At 43.2% G+C, this 25058-nt stretch overlaps 1 protein-coding gene across 5 annotated transcripts in view; it reads left to right on the top strand.

Moving 5' to 3' along the window:
• The window catches only part of anks1b (ankyrin repeat and sterile alpha motif domain containing 1B), a 104017-nt gene that overhangs the window by 4810 nt on the left and 74149 nt on the right, over window positions 1–25058 (top strand). For all 5 annotated transcript variants that reach the window (XM_086010205.1, XM_086010203.1, XM_086010204.1 and 2 more), the window contains exon 2: window positions 22878–22976. In XM_086010205.1, coding sequence (XP_085866331.1) covers window positions 22878–22976 — 99 coding nt within the window. The remainder of the gene's footprint in view (window positions 1–22877; window positions 22977–25058) is intronic.

Genomic DNA, 25058 nt, shown 5'->3' with positions numbered 1-25058 from the left:
AGCTTTTAATAAGCCTTTTCTCTAGATTTGGCATATCAATGATGCAGCATGCTGAAGTCAATAATCATTCCAGTGTGCCAGAGGGGACAAAATTAATGCATTAAATTTTTTAATGAGCAGCAGCTATTTACAAAAACGTAGCCACTGGCAATAGCACGATTAACGTTCCGAAAAAAACGAGAATATTCGGAATTTAAAGAAGAAAAAATTCCAACCTTTATGTTTTACATTGTTAAACATATACTGATTGGAAAAGTTTCAGCACATATAATAATACTATCGTCAAGTACCCATCTTCTAACTTAATTCACATCTTCATGTTTAAATCCCTTCATGGCTTCACTCCTCCCTATCTCTGTAACTTCTTTCAGCCCTACAACCCTCCGAGAACTCTGCGTTCCTCCAACTCTGACATCTTGTGCATCCCGCACTCCCTTTGCCCCATCACTGGAGGCTATACCTTCAGCCGTCGACTTCCCTCCCTAAACACCTCTGCCTCTCCAAGCCCTATCTTCCATTAAAACCTTCCTTAAAACCCACCTCTGACTAAACATTTAGTCACTTCTCCTAATATCTCCTTCTTTGGCTTGGTGATCTCCAAGTAGCCAGCATGTTGCCATATCTGTCATAGGATTTCCTGCTTACAGCAAGGATGCATGGAAAGAATTTATGGCACATGGAATTTATCCAACAGGTGGCTCCTACGAGCTGCAATGATTGGATATCAAGTTGTGACGACGTGCATGAGTGCAGTCATTCCATTTCAAGCGTGTGCCAGCTGGTGGAACTCCCACACCGTATATATCAGCATTATGATGGGGACTACTTCTCACCTTAATCGCAACAGGAAACTAACGTTTGCTCAAGCTCCTTAAATAAAATTATTTACAGTGAACCAAATAATTTTAACATAAAATGTAAAATATCATTAAATAGAATACATATCAAGACCATGTGGTATCTGGACTGGGGACTTACTTCATATGTACCCATGACAACCGTAACCTGTTTGGCACTTTGTCAGTTGTTATCATGGTTCAGGTCACTGTGGAATAAATTGCAAAAGTCGTGGGAAGTTGGCTAATGTTCATAAGCTGTTCAAGGTATATTTTTAAGTTTTACATTGTCGTCAGATCTGCTTGATTGAACTGCTGGCTTGAAATCCATTATCAACCACCCATATCTATTTGCAACGCATGATGAGTACAGTTATATCAGTTATAAAAATCTTTATGCAAAAAAAACAAAAATTGCTATTCCCTCCAATCCATAGTTAGTGAAATCAATTTGCTCAAAGTGTTACGAATGCACCGCCATTTTAGTCACTTGTACTCCTGAACTCTGCAGTGTCCTGCCTAAAATGTTCACCCACTCTGAAAAGGCATTCTCGTTCCAGCTAGCCTATAACAGTCTGGTTTCTCATTTTCTTTCTTTAAAAAAAAATTAGTTTAGGAATCAAATAACTCTAGAAGAGAATTAGTTGAAGGTCACAATAGTCATATTGAAACTGCTAAATCATAATCTGCTCTTTCGTGCCTTGCGGCACATGAGGCAACCCATTTCTTCCACTGCTTTTACACCCAGTAGATCACGGTCTGGGTTGTTTCTGTAATGAAGACCCATTTTTTATGTGGCCAAGTCAGTCGCCTGACTGGCTGGAGGTGATGGGGGATTGTCACTCCACTCACATTGGATGCAAGTACCCGCAGAGGTCAACCCCCAGTATTCAGAGGTTGGTCTCCTGCTCGCCAGAGCTATGATGATTGGGGGTGGGGGGGCAACTCTGCTCCCATTGGACATAAGTAGCCCACTAGATGGTGAAAAGTCAGTTCAGTATTCAGAGACCTTGAAACCGCTAAATACTAACTCTTGTCTCCACTTGCCGGGGCTGTCTGAAATGGGGCTCGAACCCATAACCTGATTCAAAGACAGGAATGCTATCACTGAACCAAGCTCACTCCTGGAAACTGCATACTATATATAATATATATATATATTCTGAAAGTGTGCTCTAAAATCTTGGAGATCAGTAAATGAGAAATGAGGTAAGTTTTGTAACGTGGTAATTCAAATAGTCCGAGCATGTACATCTCTCAGTACAGCAATAGAAATGCAACATAATGCCTTCAGAATTGGAAAATACTGCTATCCTTCACCCCCAACCCCCACCCATGCCTGCATCACAAGACAGCCAAGGCTAAGTATAAACCATGATTATTGGCCATAAAGTTCTGTTTCACACCTGCATAGTTCACTCCTTGAGATATCAACAGTCAGGGTGCTGTTGAGAGAATACCTCACCTGTTGTTGCTTGAATGGACAGCTGCCACTGTGCACTGTACACTGCCATTTGGGACTGAAGGACATGAATGATCTGAGTTTGGTAACTGCACTGATCAATCCAGATCGTTTCCTCTGTCCACTAATATTGATGATTATTGGTTGTAAACGTGCTTACGTGTTTGTGAGAACTAACACACTGAGGAAAATATCAGGCAAATAGCATCAAGATAAAACTGCTTACCTTAGAACTATTTTATTCCAGTTACAAGTGGAAATATCCATTTCATTCTCAGTCTAAGAAATAATAAGTTCTTGGAAGTTGCAGTAGTCAAATTATTGATTTCAGTCATTTAACCTATTGGGCAAATACATATCTAAACTAGGAACTAAGGGTGAGGTTAAATTAGATTAGTCTCTTTCAGGGGGAATTAATGATGATTCCATTAGTAATGTTTTTGACTTTTTTATCAAATATATTGGTTTGTTTTGTTACTTGATGAAAGTTACAGTGAGTAAGCAGTGTTGTTAGCCCTTGACCCCTGCATGTAAAAGCCTTGGGGTAAAATGTAAGAAATCTTGAAATGATTGTACAGAGAGGAAATGTTGCTGCGCTCTGTGTGTCAGCTGAAGGAATTCAGTGTGAAGAGCTAAAATTCAAGCGATTGCAAAAGTCCTTGGAATCCCTTAAGAGTGTGTTAGAATGGAAACTCCAAGCATTCACCCTTGTGGGATTTCACCAGATGAAACTTTCTAAGATCGCTATGGTTAAGCTTTTGAACAAAAGCCAAGAAGGTATAATTAAATGATTCAAGGAACTTCCCCTCTTTATGGAGCCAGATCAGATCGATATAATCACTGTTTTACGTAGTTCTAGTGCAGTAATGACCATTTATCCACCAGAGTCTAACTTTATTGTCTACATCAGTGTTACTTATACAATACCGTATTAGCCATTGTTGATCAAGAATGGTTGCTTTACCCTGATGTTGTAAATCAGGGATTGTATACTGTCCTTTTTCCATGGTTATCCATTTATCCGATCTCACTACATGTTTCTTGCTGATTGGTACCTATCACTGCTGTGCCACTCACTACTCAGAAAGACTTGAATTTGGACAACTATAGCACAGACACTACAAAAGGATCAGTCCACATGATTTTAGTTCCTTTGCATGGACAATGTGCATGTCATTATTGTGCTATTCATCAAGTGTACCATATTTATTAATGCACATGCTACAAAAAATGTAGAATGAGAGCCAATACCTCTAATCGTAGTCAACTGTGCTGTAATAATCCAGAGACTTGCCTGCTGCTCCACTCAGCCATTTAACTACAAAATAAATCGCCTCATTGGTGTGCTGCTCCAAGTATAAAACCAATTGGCACCAGTCAGCCCTTGTTACTTTTCTCCTCCTTTTGATTTATATCTTTGTAATGCTATATTCATCCGGAATTATTGGTGTAGTATTTTTGTTTATTCTCTCTCGGGAATATCATCCCTTATTCCATGCATATGTATCACTCATGTTTAGCTATAAAAAGCAATTCAATGGATATAAAAAGACTGATGTTCTGAATAACAAAACAATAATCCATAATGCTACTAACATTTGAATTGCTGCTGCTTTTCTTTTAGATAATACAATGAATGTCCCCATATTTAACATTTGAAAATGCCAAATTCAATATTTTTTTCTCTCAGAACAAAATCCTGTCATCTTCTGCTTTTACTGTATAATTGTATCATTCTGTAGAATCTGCAACTATAACCTGCAGAACTAGAAAACACAAGGACAAAATTAACCAGCCTAGAAACTTGAAGCATTTCCCCCACACACTAGTAGAAATGGTGAATACATGCACCAAAAAGTAGGTAATGCTATGTTGATTTAATTCTTCAAGAAAAGAGCTGGATCAATATGATAGTGATGGACCATTTGACACAGTAAAAATTAGTTTCTGTAGAGTATCATTTGTGGAAAGCAACCATTAAGCATTCGAAGTGTGAGTTATGAGGTTTGAATAATATTTGGGAGTCTTGCTCGATAAACCTTTGGTAGTCAAGGGTGCAATTCATCGAGCTTTACCATCTTGGAGCTTCTCCAAGTGGTTGGTCATTTCCTCCCTCAGGAAGAGGATTTGTGTAGAGTCCACATGAGGGAAAATTTATAGTGAACGTACAAAGTTTTCTTGATAAACCAAATGGCCTTTTCACACCTTATAGTCTCTTGAGATCTAATGCACCAATCTTTCACTCTGGGGTTGTTGCAATTTCTTACTTCTGCAGTGCTTAGAAATCGGTACTGAAAGCTTCACAATTTTAAAGAAATTTTTTAAAAGTACAAAACTCAATAGCCAGGTGCCATCCCAAGAAACAGATTGTAGGGTAATTTTATACTTTGAAAAAGCAGGTTAGCTTTGCTGCCAGTTGAGGAAGGAAGAATAAGAACTATTATTGCCTGTAAAGAAAAATACGAAAAAAAACTATGTTACAAAGTGATTTTTGCCACAAACCAAATAGTACATAGTGTGAGCACTACATCAGAAATTGTGGTAGTGAGCAATCTATTAAAAATTACCTTTTATTTAAAGGGTTTATTTCCTTTATTTTAGAGAAAAGGAATCACGTTGTTGAAGCAAAATGTAGCTAGCTCATTTCAAGGTCACTCCATTTATTTTCAATTTTTTTTTACTTCATTATCTACTGTTACCTTAGCAACAGTTCTTCTCAATAGTCAGAATGGGGTATGTTCAGCAAGTCATTTTTATCAGAAAATGGGGATGAAAATATCTTTAATCCTATATGCTTGCTGAGAATGCATATCAATTTAGTGAAATGGCGAGTTAATTTACAAAACAGAAAGCATTCAGGCCTGCTTATCCACAAGCCAACAGTCTCGCAACCTGTACAAGGGAATAACTTACTTGACCTCGTCCTCACCAATCTACCTGTCATCGAAGCACCTATCCTTGACAGTATTGAGAGGAGTGACCACCGCACAGTCCTTATGGAGACAAAATCCAATCTTTACACTGAGGACATCCTCGATCTGCAGTCCTGCCGCATCCAGTAGTGAATGGTGGTGGACAATTAAACAACTAATGGGAGGTGGAGACTCCATGAACATCCCCATCATCAAAATGGCAGGGTATGTTCCTAGGCCCAAATATCTTCAGCTGCATTATCAATGATTTTCCCTCCATCATAAGTATTATGTCCGTGTGTAATTGAGACACGGACTGCAGGAGTTGGTTACAACAGGTGTTTACTGAGTGGAGACAAAATTGGAACTACTATGCAAAGTTACTACACAGGCTTATATACAGGGGTGGTCACTACTGGTACTGCAGTATACAGGGGCTGCAGAATATAGTTCCTTCTGCAAAGTACATACACTACAATTCCTCCCCTTTTAGCTAAACAGTACATAACATTCGATTAATAATTAAATAACATATTTACAATTACAGTTGCTATATACATTAGCTGAAGTTAAGCAATTATAAGTTCAGTCTTTGAGGAGGCTTCCTGATTCTGTCTGGATAACGCCTCTTTGGGGTATCAGGTTCTTCTGGCAAAGTTGATTCGGAATCAACGTCGTTGTTTGGTTCGTCTGCTTCCAATATCACCGATTCTGAGGTAGATGCAATTGGTACTTCGGTTTCATCACCAGGTGTATCGGATCGTGGTGTGGAATTGACGTTTTCCAGTGACTCTAGAATCTGGTCAGCATGGCGTCTTACAATGCTCTCTCCAACGTCCACGGTATACATTAGAGGTCCTTGCCGTGTGCAGATCGTTCTTGGCTGCCATTTCTCTGTGCGGTAGTCCTGGGCCAAAACTGGTTGACCTATCTTAAAACTCCTGGTCGGCCTTTCATTCATATTCTGAAACTGCCTGTTCTCCACATCACTTCTGATGTTTGGCTTAACCAAATCCAAGCGGCATCGTAGTCTTCGATTGAAGAACATCATGGCTGGAGTTTGGTTGGTAACCGCATGTGTCGCATTCCGGTAGGCAAACAAGAAGTTATCCACCTTGTGTTGTAGGGGTATGTCTTCATTACACATTGCCTTGATAGCCTTCTTGAATGTTTGAACGAACCTCTCAGCCAATCCATTGGTGGCTGGATGATATGGGGCGGATGTGTAATGCTTAACACCATTGTTCTTTAAGAACCTCCGGAACTCTTCAGACACAAACTGTGGTCCATTGTCGGAGCAAATCTGTTCAGGCAGCCCATTTCTGGCGAATATGGTTCGTAAGACTGTGATAGTTTTTTCTGTGGTGGTTGAGGACATTTTTATTACCTCTGGCCACTTTGAATGTGCATCCACCGCAATTAAAAACATCGAGTCCATAAATGGACCAGCAAAATCAATGTGCACCCTTTGCCATGGAGATGAGGGCCACTCCCATGGATGTAGAGGGGCTTGTGGTGGGGCGTTTTGGACCTTCTGGCATCCTGTACAGCTCTTGGTCATCTCTTCGATTTCTCTATCGATTCCCAGCCACCACACAAACGCTCTGGCTAAGTTCTTTATTTTTACCCCTCCCAGATGACCCTCATGAAGCTCATTGAGCACTCTATCCTTCAATTTGGGTGGAATTACTACTCTGGATCCACACATCAAGATTCCTCTGCACACTGACAGCTGTTCTCTTCTCGGCGAGAATGCTGGCAGCAGTGGTTCGCCATGTGCTGGCCATCCCTTCACCGTTAAATCATAGACCCTGGAGAGTGTCGGGTCATTTCGTGTTTCCTTTTCTATGTTTGCATTCGTCACAGGTAGACATTGGACTATGGTCGAGTGGAATATCTCCACAGGATCCACTGCAGTTGCTTCTTCCACCGTCGGCAACGGTAGGCGCGACAATCCATCAGCATTCCCATGCTGTTTAGTTCCTTTGTACGCGATGTCATATTGGTGTGCCCCTCGGAAAAGGGACCACCTCTGTAGCCGTTGTGCTATCATTATCGGGACGCCCTTCTGAGGGTTGAAAATGGAGACAAGAGGTTGATGATCAGTTAGTAGAGTAAATTTCTGACCGTGCAGGTAGTGATTGAACTTCTTCACCCCCCCACACCAGGCTGAGGGCCTCTCTGTCAATCTGGGCGTAGTTACGCTCGGCTGAAGTTAACGAGCGTGACGCAAAAGCTATCGGCCTCTCTGAACCATCAAGGAATTTATGTGACAGTACCGCTCCAATGCCGTAGGAAGACGCATCACACGCCAGTCTTATCGGCAGTGATGGGTTGTAGTGAGCCAATACTTCTCTTGAAGTGATTAGGTCTTTACTCTTCTGAAAGGCCCGCTTACATTCATCGCTCCATTTCCATGCTACTCCAGTTTGTAGCAGGGCGTTCAGTGGGTGCAGAATTGTGGACAAATTCGGCAAAAACTTATGGTAGTAATTCACCAATCCAAGGAATGACCTCAGTTGCGACACATTTTCAGGCGCTGGAGCCTTAACTACCGCTTCAATTTTGTCAGGGGACTTATGTAACCCCTCTTCATCAATCACGTGGCCACAATACGATATCTGTTTCTTAAAAAACTCGCACTTGGGGCGATTGGCTCGTAGCCCATGTTCTCTTAGTCTAGTGAGCACCTGCTCTAGGTTGGCAAGGTGTTCACTGTCATCTTCACCTGTCACTAGGATGTCGTCCAAGTAACACTGAGTCCCCGGAATCCCTTGCAGGACTTGTTCCATCGCTCTTTGCCATATCGCCGGAGCTGATGCTACTCCGAAGACCAGTCGATTATACTGGTAAAGACCTTTGTGAGTGTTTATCGTGAGATACTTCCTAGAGGATTCTTCAACCTCCATCTGCAAATATGCTTGTGCTAGGTCAATTTTTGTAAAACGCTTCCCTCCAGATAGTGAGGCGAAGATATCTTCTATCCTCGGGAGAGGATACTGTACTGTGTGAAGGACTGGGTTCACCGTCACCTTGAAGTCCCCACAGATGTGAACCTTCCTTGGCTCCTCAGACTTATTGTTTAACGTTTTCTTCATGACAGGAACGATGGGTGTCGCCCACTCGCTCCAGTCTACCTTAGATAACACGCCTGCATTCTCCAGATTCTCCAGCTCTGCCTCGACGGCTGGGCGAATTGCATACGGTACCGGTCTAGCTTTGAAAAACTTGGGAATTGCATTCTCTTCTATTTTTATCGAGGCGGTTATGCCTTTAAGAGTTCCCAGTTCTTGTTGAAATACCTCTGGCGTTAGCTAAGATTTTTGACAATCGTCCAGGTGTGACGTCGTCATCCTTTTTACCAGCCACAGTCAGTGCCTGAATGGAGTGCCAGTCTAAACTTATCTTTCTGATCCATTCACGTCCCAATAACGGTGGTCCACCATCTTGCAGTATGTACAGATACAATTTCTGTATTTCCTTGCCGTTGTATTCGACAGGCACCCTTTTTTCCCTCTGGGGTATACTTTCTGCCCCGTATACGTCTTCAAGACAATGGATGTCTCTTTCAAGGGTATGTGTGAGAATAGCCGCTCGTAGTCTCGTCGATTCATGACGGTCAGGGCTGATCCTGTATCCAATTCCATTTTGACTTGGGACCCTGCTATCGTGAGGGTGACCCAAATGGTTCGGTGATCCTCTTTTGCGATTACGTTGTGAAGTTTGAGACAGCTTAGTCTCTTGTTCCCGGATTCACTATCGCTCTTCTGGTCTTCGGAACTACTGTCCGTCATCTTTTGTACTTTCCTGTACTGTTCCTTAGTAGCCTTTTTGTTGTCGTTAGTCTTCTTCCCAGACCTGCAAACTCGTGCAATGTGTCCCATCTTTCCACATTGCCTGCATATTTTGTCCTTGGACCAGCAGTCCTTCTGGTCATGGGTTGTTCTGCCGCAGCGATAACATTTTTCAAATCCCCATGTCATTTCATGGGTGCCGTATTCCTGTGGCTTTTGCTGTATTTCCGCAGCTCCCCTTGCTGCTGCTTCGTACGATACTGCCACGCTGAAAGCCTTATCTAGCGTCAGCTCTTTCTCTGAGAGTAACCTCTTCTGGGTTCCTTCACTCAGGAGTCCACAGACAAATTTGTCCCGTAGGGTATCTGCCAGTCCTGCTCCGAACTGGCAGTGCTTTGATAGCTTGCGTAGTTCCGTAAGGTAATCAGCATTGCTCTCATCTTTATGCTGATTTCTCTTGTGGAATTTAAATCTTTCTGCTATCAGCAGCGGTGTAGGATTTAGGTGTTCCTGTAGGATATCAACAATTTCGTTAAAACTCTTCGCCATCGGTTTGGCTGGAGTGATCAGGTTCCGCAATGGGCCGTACGTTCTTGCACCCATTAAGTTTAGTAGTACCGATGCCTTTTTCTCCGGCTACTTCGTTTGCCTTGCAATATACTTCGACTCTTTCCACATACGTGGTCCAGTCTTCTATTGCATTATCGAAGGCAGTGATATTGCCAGTCTTCGTCATCTTGGAAATCTAAGATGGTGCCTCCCGCGCTTTCTGTCTTCTCCGCTGCTGCTAGCGCTGTTGCTGGCGTTTTTATGCCTTGATGGCGATGCCCTATGGTCTTCGCACACTTCCCCCCCGTGCTGCTGCTAACGCCGCTCTCCGCGATCCCCGTGGCAAACTGCAGCTCCTCGCGGCTTTCTGCGCTTCTAATTTCTTTTATTTTCCCGTCGTCAGAGCAAACCCTACGGGACACTTTCCTCCCTCTTCTCGGGTCTGTACGCTGCCCGGCTTCGTAGCACCGGCCGCGCCCTGTGTGCTCCACCCTCTCTCTCTCTCTCCTCTTCCCGACAACGCTGCTCGGCCCCGTTGAAAAGCCACCCGATCGAGCTCTAGCCCACCGCAGCCCAGGAAGGATCAGTGTACTACCTGCCACCAGCCCGATTAGCTGGAACACCATAGACAGGATAACCAAGCCCCGCTCTCGACAGCCTCTCCTGCAAATCTTCAACTCCGATGAATCAGAGGCGGCTGCCCACGGTTGACGCCCGTTTCTTCTGTTTTTGTTTTTTTTTTTCTTTCTTCCTTCTGGCCTCGACCTCTAACAACTTCGCTTCAGGGATGGATCCCCATGAGGTGGTGCAGAACTGTAGGTAAGTTCGGATCTGCTCGTCGCCAGTATTATGTCCGTGTGTAATTGAGACACAGACTGCAGGAGTTGGTTACAACAGGTGTTTACTGAGTGGAGACAAAACTGGAACTACTATGCAAAGTTACTACACAGGCTTATATACAGGGGTGGTCACTACTGGTACTGCAGTATACAGGGGCTGCAGAATATAGTTCCTTCTGCAAAATACATACACTACAATTAGGTCAGAAGTGGGGCTGTTCATTGATGATTGCACAGTGTTCCATTCCATTTGCAATTCCTCAGATAATGAAGCAGTCCATGCTTGCATGCAGCAAGACCTGGACAACATCCAGGCTTGGGCTGATAAGTGGCAAGTAGCAGTTGTGCTACCCATGTGCCAGGCAATGTCTATCTCCAACAAGAGAGAGTCCAACTATCTCCAGTGTCATTCAACAGCATTATCATAGCTGAAATCTCCACTGTCAATATCCTGAGGTTGCCATTGAGCACAACCTCAACTGATCAGCCACCTAAATGCCATAGGTACTAGAGCAGGTCAGAGGCTGGATATTCTGCAGCGAGTGTCTCACCTCCTGACACCCCAAAGCCTCTCCACCACCTACAAGGCACAAGTCAGGATTGTGATGGAATACTCTCCACTTGCGTGGATGAGTGTAGCTGCAACAACACTCAGGAAGCTTGACACCATCCAGGACAAAGCATTGATCGGCAGCCCATCCACCACCTTAAACATCCACTCACTCCACCACTGGCGCACCATAGCTGCAGTGTGTACTATCTATAGGATGCACTGCAGCAACTCACCAAGGCTTCTTCGACAACACCTCCCAAGCCCGTGTCCTCCAACACCTGGAAGGACAAGGGCAGCAAGCGCATGGGAACACTATCACTTTCAAGTTCACCTCCAAGTCACACACCATCACAACTTGAACATATTTCGCCAATACATCGTCGTCACTGGGTCAAAACCCTGGAACTGTGGGAGTACCTTCACCACACAGACTGCAACGGTTCAGTATAAGGCTTATTACCACCTTCTCAAGAGAAACTACAGATGGGCAACAAATGCTGACCTTGCCAGTGACACCCATATCCCAAAATTGATATTTGTAAAAAATGAAGGTATAGGAAACTCGTTTAAACGGCACCTAAATATCCGGAATTCTCTATTAACCAGCAAAATTCTCACTCCGAAAACAACACCTCAATAACCGGCAATGTTGCTGAGTCCGAGTCTCCCACGGTGGCCGAGTTTGTCAGTGGGGGTAGTTCTCCAAACTGCCACTACTCGGCTTCTTGGCGCTGTCGGAAGTCGGAACACCTCAATACCCCTGTAACAGGAGTCTGACTCTCCCGCGCTGCCGGTAGTCTCTTCTGATCCGCCATTTTACAGGGGTACTATGTGTCGCCTACGCTGCTGGTAGTCAGTGCATTGCATTACCCTCAACTGGCAGTACTGTACTTAATCAAGCATCTTCCACCATCCATTTAACACAACATTCTGTAGGTGAGTACCCAATTACTGTATACTGCACATTTCTTGATTTTTTTTTTTTTATTTGTTAAAAATAGCCTCGGTAGATAACCCTCTCCGTCATCCGGAATTTTTGATCAACCGGCAACACGTCAGTGCCGGATACCAAAGAGTTTCCTGTAACTTGTTTTTAAACCATGTAGAATATAAATCTTTCATTAGTGAAGCACATTTGAAGAAACAGAGAAACTTCAATGCAAGGATGAGCGCTCCAAGAAATTATGCATACAAAAATTATATTTGTTCATCTTTTAAGACGTTGTTAACTGTAGTGGTACTTGTAATTTTGACATGATTACAAACATGGGGAAGTGTTCTTTAATCATGGGGAAATTATAGAAAATCTGTTGAGTAATTTGTGATCCTGTAAAAGAGAGTGCCAATAATTATGCTTTAGACTGTTGCTTTGGGATAAGACCATTACATGCTTTTGGCTCTCATAATCACTTGATTACAGTAAATTTTTGTTCAGCCCCCTCCCATAAAAAAGATTTATGATTTGGTGTGTGGGCATCCACACAACAGAAGGATAAGAGTGAAACAGTGTAACATCAGCATCTTATGAATGTACCTTGAAGAATTAAAGATTAGACATGGAACATGCCAAGTCAATGGGCTCCACAAATCTTTGAAGAATGAAACTTGTTCATGGTCCTAATAATAATGACACCCTGTAGTTGTCAGAACAGTATCCAGATTCAGAAATTCAGAAGTAAACTGAGGAATCTTTGAAGAAGATAATGGTCCCAATTTTGTGTTATGTTTGGAACTACCACGAAGTCTGGCACAGTTGAAAATTGTTTCGCTGTTGCTGTTGGTGTGGCACAGTTGCCTGCATTTAAGTGATATGTTAACCATTGTCTGAGCTGCTTCGTCCACTAATTTAGATTAATCCCTCTCCCTTCCTTCTGTGTCCTTGGTGAGTAATGAGGTTATTCCCTCTCCCTTCACCTGTCCTGAGTGAGTAAAGAGGTTATTCCCTCTCCCTCTCCCCGTCCTGAGTGAGTAAAGAGGTTATTCCCTCTCCCTCTCCCCGTCCTGAGTGAGTAAAGAGGTTATTCCCTCTCCCTCTCCCCGTCCTGAGTGAGTAAAGAGGTTATTCCCTCTCCCTTTCCCCATCCTGAGTGAGTAAAGAGGTTATTCCCTCTCCCTTTCCCCGTCCTGAGTGAGTAAAGAGGTTATTCCCTCTCCCTCTCCCCGTCCTGAGTGAGTAAAGAGGTTATTCCCTCTCCCTTTCCCCATCCTGAGTGAGTAAAGAGGTTATTCCCTCTCCTTTCCCCGTCCTGAGTGAGTAAAGAGGTTATTCCCTCTCCCTTTCCCCATCCTGAGTGAGTAAAGAGGTTATTCCCTCTCCCTTTCCCCATCCTGAGTGAGTAAAGAGGTTATTCCCTCTCCCTTTCCCCGTCCTGAGTCGGTAAAGTGGTTATTCCCTCTCCTTTCCCCACCCTGGGTGAGTAAAGAGGTTATTCCCTCTCCCTTTCCCCGTCCTGAGTGAGTAAAGAGGTTATTCCCTCTCCCTTTCCCTGTCCTGAGTGAGTAAAGAGGTTATTCCCTTTCCCCGTCCTGAGTGAGTAAAGGGGTTATTCCCTCTCCCTTTCCCCGTCCTGAGTGAGTAAAGAGGTTATTCCCTCTCCCTTTCCCCGTCCTGATTGAGTAATATTCCCTCTCCCTTTCCTTGGTGAGTAAAGAGGTTATTCCCTCTCCTTTCCCCATCCTGAGTGAGTAAAGGGGTTAGTCCCTCTCCCTTTCCCCATCCTGAGTGAGTAAAGGGGTTATTCCCGCTCCCTTTCCCCGTCCTGAGTGAGTAAAGGGGTTATTCCCTCTCCCTTTCCCCATCCTGAGTGAGTAAAGAGGTTATTCCCTCTCCCTTTCCCCGTCCTGAGTGAGTAAAGGGGTTATTCCCGCTCCCTTTCCCCGTCCTGAGTGAGTAAAGGGGCTATTCCCTCTCCCTTTCCCTGTCCTGAGTGAGTAAAGAGGTTATTCCCTCTCCCTTTCCCCATCCTGAGTGAGTAAAGAGGTTATTCCCTCTCCCTTTCCCTGTCCTTGGTGAGCAAAGAGGTTATTCCCTCTCCCTTTCCCCACCCTGAGTGAGTAAAGAGGTTATTCCCTCTCCTTTCCCCGTCCTGAGTGAGTAAAGAGGTTATTCCCTCTCCCTTTCCCCACCCTGAGTGAGTAAAGAGGTTATTCCCTCTCCCTTTCCCCGTCCTGAGTGAGTAAAGAGGTTATTCCCTCTCCCTTTCCCCGTCCTGAGTCAGTAAAGAGGTTATTCCCTCTCCTTTCCCCGTCCTGAGTCAGTAAAGAGGTTATTCCCTCTCCCTTTCCCTGTCCTTGGTGAGTAAAGAGGTTATTCCCTCTCCTTTCCCCATCCTGAGTGAGTAAAGAGGTTATTCCCTCTCCTTTCCCCATCCTGAGTGAGTAAAGGGGTTAGTCCCTCTCCCTTTCCCCGTCCTGAGTGAGTAAAGAGGTTATTCCCTCTCCCTTTCCCCACCCTGAGTGAGTAAAGAGGTTATTCCCTCTCCCTTTCCCCGTCCTGAGTGAGTAAAGAGGTTATTCCCTCTCCTTTCCCCACCCTGAGTGAGTAAAGAGGTTATTCCCTCTCCCTTTCCCCATCCTGAGTGAGTAAAGAGGTTATTCCCTCTCCTTTCCCCATCCTGAGTGAGTAAAGGGGTTAGTCCCTCTCCCTTTCCCCGTCCTGAGTGAGTAAAGGGGTTATTCCCGCTCCCTTTCCCCGTCCTGAGTGAGTAAAGAGGTTATTCCCTCTCCCTTTCCCCGTCCTGAGTGAGTAAAGAGGTTATTCCCTCTCCTTTCCCCGTCCTGAGTGAGTAAAGAGGTTATTCCCTCTCCCTTTCCCCATCCTGAGTGAGTAAAGAGGTTATTCCCTCTCCCTTTCCCCATCCTGAGTGAGTAAAGAGGTTATTCCCTCTCCCTTTCCCCGTCCTGAGTGAGTAAAGAGGTTATTCCCTTTCCCTTTCCCCGTCCTGAGTGAGTAAAGGGGTTATTCCCTCTCCCTTTCCCCGTCCTGAGTGAGTAAAGAGGTTATTCCCTCTCCCTTTCCCCGTCCTGAGTGAGTAAAGAGGTTATTCCCTTTCCCTTTCCCCGTCCTGAGTGAGTAAAGGGGTTATTCCCTCTCCCTTTCCCCGTCCTGAGTGAGTAAAGAGGTTATTCCCTCTCCCTTTCCCCGTCCTGATTGAGTAATATTCCCTCTCCCTTTCCCTGTCCTTGGTGAGTAAAGAGGTTATTCCCTCTCCTTTCCCCATCCTGAGTGAGTAAAGGGGTTATTCCCTCTCCCTTTCCCCATCCTGAGTGAGTAAAGAGGTTATTGCCGCTCCCTTTCCCCGTCCTGAGTCAGTAAAGAGGTTATTCCCTCTCCCTTTCCCTGTCCTTGGTGAGTAAAGAGGTTATTCCCTCTCCTTTCCCCGTCCTGAGTGAGTAAAGGGGTTATTCCCGCTCCCTTTCCCCGTCCTGAGTGAGTAAAGAGGTTATTCCCTCTCCCTTTCCCTGTCCTGAGTGAGTAAAGGGGTTATTCCCTCTCCTTTCCCCGCCCTGAGTCAGTAAAGAGGTTATTCCCTCTCCCTCTCCCCGCCCTGAGTGAGTAAAGAGGTTATTCCCGCTCCCTCTCCCCGCCCTGAGTCAGTAAAGAGGTTACTCCCTCTCCCTCTCCCCGCCCTGAGTGAGTAAAGAGGTTATTCCCTCTCCCTTTCCCCATCCTGAGTGAGTAAATGGGTTATTCCCTCTCCTTTCCCCGTCCTGAGTCAGTAAAGAGGTTATTCCCTCTCCCTTTCCCCATCCTGAGTCAGTAAAGAGGTTATTCCCTCTCCCTTTCCCCATCCTGAGTGAGTAAAGAGGTTATTCCCTCTCCCTTTCCCTGTCCTTGGTGAGTAAAGAGGTTATTCCCTCTCCCTTTCCCCATCCTGAGTGAGTAAAGAGGTTATTCCCTCTCCCTTTCCCCGTCCTGAGTCAGTAAAGAGGTTATTCCCGCTCCCTTTCCCCGTCCTGAGTCAGTAAAGAGGTTATTCCCTCTCCCTTTCCCCATCCTGAGTGAGTAAAGAGGTTATTCCCGCTCCCTTTCCCCGCCCTGAGCCAGTAAAGAGGTTGGTCCCTCTCCCTTTACCTGTCCTGAGTGAGTAAAGAGGTTATTCCCTCTCCTTTCCCCATCCTGAGTGAGTAAAGGGGTTATTCCCGCTCCCTTTCCCCATCCTGAGTCAGTAAAGAGGTTATTCCCTCTCCCTTTCCCTGTCCTTGGTGTGTAAAGAGGTTATTCCCTTCCCCTTCCCCCATCCTGAGTGAGTAATAATGTTACTCCTGTTCCCTTCCTCCTGCGTCCTTAGTGAGTAATGAGGAAAACCTTCTTTGAATTGCAATGCAAACAATTCATAGTGTGGTAAGAAATATCATTTTAAAACTTTGACCGGTTCTGACATTTTTATTTTCAGGAATGATTGGGCTGGAAATTATCCATTTGTACTTTTAAATGTTTTCGAGCCAGAAAATGTGACATTATAAACTTTAAAACTCTTAATTGATGTTCATTTGACTTAGAATGATTATTTCCTCACCAGCCTTTTAGATCCTTGACAAAAAAAAGTTAAGCTTGCAGGGAATTATCTGTATGTTCAACCATGCATCTGTAATATAGTCCCCTTGTAGAAGAAACTGTCAACTCAATTAAAGTGCTTATCACAGCATTTGGTGAGCTAACTATTTAGAGTTTGTGTTTACTGCACAGCATGAGCATTAAGGATATTTGATTGGTTTCTCAACAAACTGGATGAGTAACTTCCTGTTATCAGACTTTTGATTCGTTTCACATTTGAACTCCCTGGAACCCTGGACGTGTCTCTAAAAGATCTGCATTTCAGTCTTAGTAATTCAATGTAACAATTTTCACACTAATTAACTATTAGTGCATCTGGCTTACTTATTTAATTCCCACAAAATGTCCCTGTGGTAAATCTAAATCTTAGAAGCTTGAGTCATATTTGGTGAGAGGACCTTGTGTAGTCCACCTTGCTGGCAGTCTAATTCCATATCTTTATCACCCTTTAACTGAACAAAAATCTTGCATTTACCATTTACTTTTGCCATCTTTATTTCAAAACTATGATGTCTAATTCTTGAATGTTAGCTACAGCGCAGAAAAATTGATCTGATTCCACATTCTCCACGCCCTTCATAATCATAATTGCACTCATCAAATCGCCCCTCAGTCTTGTAGAGAGAAAAATCTCAGGGTAGCTAACCTCTTCTGATAGCTCTTTCCCATCAGGTCTAGAATTTATTTAGTATGCCTCTTTCTCACTGCCTACAATAACTTAATACCCTTCTTAAAATAGGCAGTCCAAAATTACATGTCGTACTCCAGATGTGGTCACACTGAGGCCAAATGTAATTTTAGAATGACCTCTCTTGATTTACAAGTTAGACCCCACGTTATACATCCCAACGTTCCATTTGCTCATATGCAGTTAGAAAAGCAATGGTTTTAGAGACCTGTCCACTAACACACCAAAATCTTTATCCTGCTGCAGTACCACAAGCACGTTTACATTTAGAACATAATCCACACTATCCTTTCTTCTGTTGCACCTCATAATTTTAGCCATATGGTAAGTTGGTTAGAAAAGTAAAAGCCCATGGGATCCAAGGGAAAGTGGCAAGTTGGATCCAAAATTGGCTCAGTGGCAGGAAGCAAAGTGTAATGGTCAACGGATGTTTTTGTGACTGGAAGGCTGTTTCCAGTGGGGTTCCACAGGGCTCAGTACTAGGTCCCTTGCTTTTTGTGGTATATATCAATGACTTAGACTTCAATGTAGGGGGCGTGATTAAGAAGTTTGCAGATGATACAAAAATTGGCCATTTGGTTGATAGTGAGGAAGAAAACTGTAGACTGCAGGAAGATATCAATGGACTGGTCAAGGGGCAGAAAGGTGCCAAATGGAATTCAGCCCGGAGAAATGTGAGGTAATGCATTTGGGGAGGGAAAACAAGACAAGGGAATACACAATAAATGGTAGGATACTGAGAAGTGTAGAGGAACACAGGAACCTTGGAGTGCATGTCCACAGATCTCTGAAGGTAGCAGGACAGGTAAATAAGGACAGGATACTTCCCTTTATTAGCTGAGGTATACAACATAAGAGCAGGGAGGTTATGTGAGAACTGTATAAAACACTAGTTAGACCACAGCTGGAGTGCTGTGTACAGTTTTGGTCAGCACATTATAGAAAAGCTGTGATTGCACTAGAGAGAGTACAGAGGAGATTTACAAGGATGTTGCCAGGACTGGAAAATTTTAGCTATGAGGAAAGATTGGATAGGCTTGGGGTTGTTTTCTTTGGAACAGAGGATGCTCAGGGGAGATTTAATTGAGGTGTATAAAATTATGGGGGGTCACGATAGAATGGATAGGAAGGACCTATTTCCCTTCGCAGAGAGTCAATAACCAGTGGGCATAGATTTAAAGTAATTGATAGAAGGATTAGAGGGGAGTTGAGGAGAACTTTTTCATCCAGAGGGTCTGGAGCTCACTGCCTGAAAGGGTGGTAGAGGCAGAAACCCTCATCACATTTAAAAAGTACTTGGATATGTACTTGAAGTACCGTAACCTGCAAGGCTACGGACCAAGAGCTGGAAAGTGGGATCAGGCTGGATAGCTCTTTTTCAGCCGGCACAGACACGATGGGCCGAATGACCGCCTTCTGCACTGTAAATTTCTATGATTTTACACTTCTCCATATTAAGTTGTATCTACCATTTCTCTGCCATCAATCACGTGGACCTGAACATTATGCAGTAGTCCAATATGTGGGACAGTGTCGAATGTCTTTCTGAAATCCAGATATACAACATCCATTGACTCACCGCTGTCCACTAGGTACATAATCTCTCAACGATATTCAATTGGTTGGCTAAGCAAGACCTGCTTCTTTTAAATCTGTGCTGGCTGTGTCTAATTAGCTCCATCCCACAAGGTGATGCTTTCTACTATCCTTCATCATAGTTTCAAGTAATTTTGCCACAATCAGGATAATGCTTGCTTGTCTGTAATTTGACATTTTGTCTAACCCCTTTTTTTTTTAAAAGACAAACTTGCTATTTTTCAGTTTTCTTAATGTGCTTAAATTTTGATTATCTTTTATATTTTTTTAATGTAACCTACATATGATGTCTCATTTCCTAAAAAAAAAACCTTTTATATTAATATTTATTTATGGGAGCTTGTGGCTGGGATCACTTAATTTGTTTACTGCTGGCTGGAAGAATACATAAAATAAGCTTGACCAAACAGTTTGTCAGTTCAAGATGAGGGTGGAGAAAGGCCTCTATATAGTTCAACTACTTAACCAGCATTAATTGCTAAGTCCTTTTAAGTGACAGAGGCACTTAATTATTGTGTATCTGGCTGAGTCGAGAGGGGGAATTCAGTTGTGTGGTTTTTCTCATTGGGGTTCTGCAAACAAGGCTCTTACAATGTGACCTGGTCCTGAAAGGGTGGTGAAATTGGATGGAAACCACTTTCTGGAAAACTAGCCTGATGCTTTTGAACTCACTGTGAATGACAGCTGTAATCAATGGTGAAGAATGCTGTTTTAATATTCCTTTATATCTATTTGGCTTCAAAGCAAAAGAAGGAGGTATACCATTGCAGGAATCATGAAAATATTTAAAGTCCAATTTATTTAAATATATCTTGTCAATTAATGTTCTTAATGCCAACTAGGCCTGTTTATCTACAGTATGCTTGGCATGTCTAAAGTCATGAGTTCTAGTTTCTTGGAACTAAGACTGACTACTAAAATCAATATTCTAAGTATCTATTGAACAGCTGCCCATCAGTTGTCTGTTCTAATTATATCCAACCTGTGTAGTTCTAATCACTCTATTGTTTTTTGGTTGAGTGCGACTGTACCATGTGAGCTCTGATTTCATCTATTATATCTCAATATTTTCTTGAAAAAATATTGTTCCATCAGATCCTTTGTATAATAGGTTTATTCAATCATGTCCAGATTTGAAAAAATCTAACTAGTGATTATTTAGTGGCTGACTGTGTTAAAAGATAACTATTAGCAAAGATATTAGGCAGAACAAAGCACTTTCCAAAACAAATTATACACAGGTTGAAATATTTTGAGGCACAACAAATAATAATCTGGCTTTCAGTGCTACATCGCTCCAAAGATTTCAATAATGTGTGAGAGGTTTAACACAAGATATCTGACTTATTGTAGCTAATAATTCAACAAGAGATCAAAATATAAAGCAATCATGCACAGAAGTAGAAGAACAGTGAAAGCCACAGCAACTGGCAATGCTATCTCATGCTATGCCGATATATACTTTCCAATATGGCAATAATAGCGGTATGGCCATAGAAACATAGAAGATAGGAGCAGGAGTAGGCCACTCGACCCCTCGAGCCTGCTCCGCCATTCAATGCGATCATGGTTGATCATCCAAATTCAGTACCCGGTCCCTGCTTTCTCCCCATATCCCTTGATCCCTTTAGCCTTAACAAATATATCCAACTCCTCCTTGAATAGCAAGAAATAAATTGCATTTATATAGCACCTTTTACCAATGCGCTTTGTGACTAATTCATTATTTTAACAGCTACTCACTACTGTTTTGTAGGGAAATACAGCAATCAATTTGCACACACGAAGATCCCACAAACTGCAGTGAGGTAAATGGCCAGTCAACCTGTTTTTTGATGGTGTTGGTTGAGGGATAAATGTTGGCCATGAACCAGGAGAACTCCCCTACTCTTCTTCAGATAGTGCCACAGGATCCTTTATATTCACCTGAACAAGCACATACGGTCTCAATATAACATCTCATTGGAAAAACGGCACCTCTGACAATGCAGCACTCACCCAGTACTGCACTAAAATATCTACCTAATTTAAATGCTGGAGTTTCTAGAGTAGGGATGGCACATACAGGCCTCACTCAGAGGCAAGAGAACTACCACTGAGCCAAGCTAACTCTTATTTTCATGTTGATGCATTGGAGGGGCCAATGCATCAACATGAAAATCCTTAACTCTTCACATAGACCACGAATCCAGCAGGCAGTTCGTGGCCTTCCACGGGTAAGTTGAGATATGCTGTCTGTGCTTCCCCAGAAATTACCATCAAAGAGCATTAGACTCTCCTGATATCAAACACTCCAGCACTATTTCAAAGAAGAACAGGGGAGTTATCTACCGTGTCCTAGCCAATATTTATTCCTCAATTAACATCCCTAAAAAAACATCTTATCTGGTCATTATCACATTGCTGTTTGTAGGAGCTTGCTGTGCGCAAATTGGCTGCCACGTTTCCCACATTATAAGTGACTGCACTTCAAAAGTACTTCATTGGCTGTAAAGCGCTTTGGGATGTCCTGAGATTTGAAAGGCGCTATATAAATGCAATTCTTTCTTTCATTATTTGACCTTTAAAATACAATTCACATTTGTCTTACTATTTTTCTTGTTCTCTGAATTTTCTGAAGGTTTTAAAATTTTAACGTTGTTGCACAAAATCAACATCCTCAGAATATTCAGGATTATCTTAATGATACTTGGTGAAAAATTGGAAACTGTGTTTTGTTGTAAGAAATGACACCATGAAATGAAAAGACTAGTCTGCAGCATTGGCCCTGAAATTAGGATCGGGAGCTTGCCGCGCGTGCAAGTCCCCGATGTGCACTCACCCTGCGCGCCGACATCTGAAGCCCGGGCCTGCTTGCATTTCCTGTCACTGGCCCGGTTCAGATGTCGGTGCGATGTGCTTACCTGATCCAGCGGCGTAGTTAGTGCGATGTGCCGGCTGGGATCAGGTGAGCACTGTGCAGCCAATCAGGGGAGGGGAAACTCATTCATGAGTTTGACAGTAAGAGCTGTCAAACTCATGAAAACTCCTGGCCCCAAAACACTACTTAAACCTGAAAGAAAATTTAAAAAAACATTGCACTACTTAAATGAACAATAAAGAACTCTGAAAAACTATTTTAAACAATAATTTTAAAATTTGAAAAAAAAAATTATATAAAAAATCGGGGCTAAAACTAAACTTACCTTACTGTAAATTCTTTAAAAATAACAAACCTGTGGGAAAAAAAATTCTCAATTGTACTAAAAGCCCACTTACCTGAAAAACTAAGTACTTACGTGTGGTTTTTCAATGCGTAAAGACCGGAGGCCTTTACACACGCGCAACTCTGGGGGGGAAAAAAAGGAATTTCACTGCGCACGCGCTGCCTGTGCAGTCGCGCGCGTTCTGCCTCTTAACCCCTTGGGTCAGAGGACAGGAAATGCCGGTTTTCAGCGCATGCGCTGTGCATGCTGAAAACCGGCAATTCCTCCGGGCACACGCGTGAGTACCCCGTCCGGGCACACGCGTGAGTACTCCGACCGTACTCACGCATTGTGCCCGGAATTACTGGGCCATTATCTTTTTTTGAATTAGTACCCAAATATATAGCACTTCTTTTCTGAAGACAAAATATGGTTCAAGGCCCCTTCTGGGGCAGAGATTGCATCTTAATAAAAGAAACATATGTTATCAGAATGGCACAATAGCTGTGCCACTAGATGGTTGTGTCATGCTGTGTACCACAGTTGTAAACCTTGAGGAACTGACTGTTCAGGGTAAAAGAAAGTGCCTTCTTTTCTGTGCATAGAATCAATAAGGTGTATGGAAAGCTGGTTTGCTCCTTCTGCTTCCTTTATTTTGTTTACAATAGCTTTCATTCTTTTATTCCACACTCCATTGATATCTAAGCAAGTCAACTTCAAAGAACTTTCAGCAAGCACAGCGATGTTTCAAGGCACAGTGTAGCTATTTGATGACCACTGTTCACCTGCTGTTTACTGTAGAATTCTACTGCTGTGCGTACAGTGACGGTGTTCATCAGATCGTTGCAATCACAATTGGACTGTGGGAATTACATCATTTTTCTCTTTTTTTTCCTCCCTTTCTAGGGAAGCAATGTAGTGGAAGACCAGGATTTGTTGGAGATCGGCATCCTTAACTCTTCACATAGACAACGAATCCTGCAGGCAGTCCGTGGCCTTCCACGGGTAAGTTGAGAGATGCTGTCTGAAAAGAGAACACCTACTGTAGTTATATTAAATCATGTGGAGAAGTAATTCACTTAGGAAATATCCATTGAAGTTGAGTATGCTGCTCTTGTGTTCATTTTACCGCTTCTGTGAAGTCTCCAATCTCTCTGATCTCATCCATGTAGAACATGTACAAACAAAACTTTTTTGTTGACATTAAAATTCAAACAACTGAAATTTTTCCCTGCTTCACTCGGTGGGAAACTACTTTGTCCATTATACCAACTCCATAACAAGCACATTGAGAAATTAGCCAAGTTCAGTGCTATGTCATCCATTGACCTTTTTGGTGGAAATGGAATAACAAGTTATGAAACAGTTGTAAGGACTAAAGCAAGTCCTGCTGGCAATACTAGTTTATTCTGCCTTTTTAGTTTGGTGTCAATAAAGGCACATTTGATAACAGTTCTTTGCTCTAATGTGCTGTTTTATAAATGCATGTACTGCATATGTATATATGTATATCAGAACTGTGTATGAGTTGAACCAATCCATTTGCCAATGATTAGGTTCAATTTAGATACCAATCTGTATCTAAATGCACTTAGAAACATAGAAGATAGGAGCAGGAGTAGGCCATTCGGCCCCTCGAGCCTGCTCCGCCATTCAATGTGATCCTGGCTGATCATCCAAATTCAGTACCCCGTCCCTGCTTTCTCCCTATACCCCTTGATCCCTTTAGCCTTAAGAAATATATCCAACTCCTTCTTGAATATATTTAATGAATTGGCCTCTACTACCTTCTGTGGTAGAGAATTCCACAGGTTCACCACTCTCTGGGTGAAGAAATTCCTCCTCATTTCTGTCCTAAATGGCATACCCTTTATCCTTAGACTGCGACCCCTGGTTCTGGACTCCCCGACCATCGGGAACATCCTTCCTGCATCTAGTCTGTCCAGTCCTGTCAGAATTTTATAAGTTTCAATGAGATCCCCACTCATTCTTCTAAACTCCAGCGAGTACAAGCCCAATCGACCCAATCTCTCCTCATATGTCATTCCTGCCATCCCAGGTATCAGCCTGGTGAATCTTCGCTGAACTCCTTCCATGGCAAGAACATCCTTCCTCAGATAAGGCGACCAAAACTGCACACAATACTCAAGATGTGGTCTCACCAAGGCCCTGTACAACTGCAGCAAGACATCCTTGTTCCTGTACTCAAAGCCTCTCGCTACGAAGGCCAACATACCATTTGCCTTCTTAACCGCCTGCTGCACCTGCATGCTTACCTTCAGCGACTGGTGCACAAGGACACCCAGGTCTCATTGCACTTCCCCTTCGCCCAATCTATTGCCATTCAGATAATCTGCCTTCCTGTTTTTGCCACCAAAGTGGATAACCTCACATTTATCCACGTTATATTGCATCTGCCATGCTTCTGCCCAATCACCCAACCTGTCCAAATCATACTGGAGTTTCTCGGCATCCTCCTCACAACACACACGCCCACCCAGCTTTGTGTTGTCTGCAAATTTGGAGATATTACATCTAGTTCCCTCGTCTAGATCATTGATATATATTGTGAATAGCTGGGGTCCAAGGACCGATCCCTGCGGTACCCCACTAGTCACTGCCTGCCACTCGGAAAAAGAGCCGTTTATTCCAACTCTTTGCTTTCTGTCTGCCAACCAGTTTTCTATCCAAGTCAATACCTTGCCCCCAATCCCATGTGCCTTAACTTTACACGCTAACCTCTTATGCGGGACCCTATTGAAAGCCTTCTGAAAGTCCAAATACACCACATCCACTGGTTCTCCCTTATCTATTTTACCAGTTACATCCTCAAAAAATTCCAGTAGATTAGTCAAGCACGATTTACCTTTTGTAAATCCATGTTGACTTTGTCCGATCCTGTCACTGTTTTCCAAGTGCTCAGCTATTACATCCTTTATAATGGACTCTAGCATTTTCCCCACTACCGATGTCAGGCTTACCGGTCTGTAATTCCCCGTTTTCTCCCTACCACCTTTTTTGAATAGTGGGGTAACATTAGCTACCCTCCAATCCATGGGTACTGTTCCAGATACCATCGAATGTTGG

This window comes from Somniosus microcephalus, chromosome 17, assembly GCF_052327205.1.
Source record: "Somniosus microcephalus isolate GS21.2 chromosome 17, FLI_Smic_1.0, whole genome shotgun sequence".
Lineage (NCBI taxonomy): Eukaryota > Metazoa > Chordata > Chondrichthyes > Squaliformes > Somniosidae > Somniosus > Somniosus microcephalus.
Note: the sequence above shows the minus strand (reverse complement) of the source record. Positions and strands in the feature narration are given on the sequence as shown.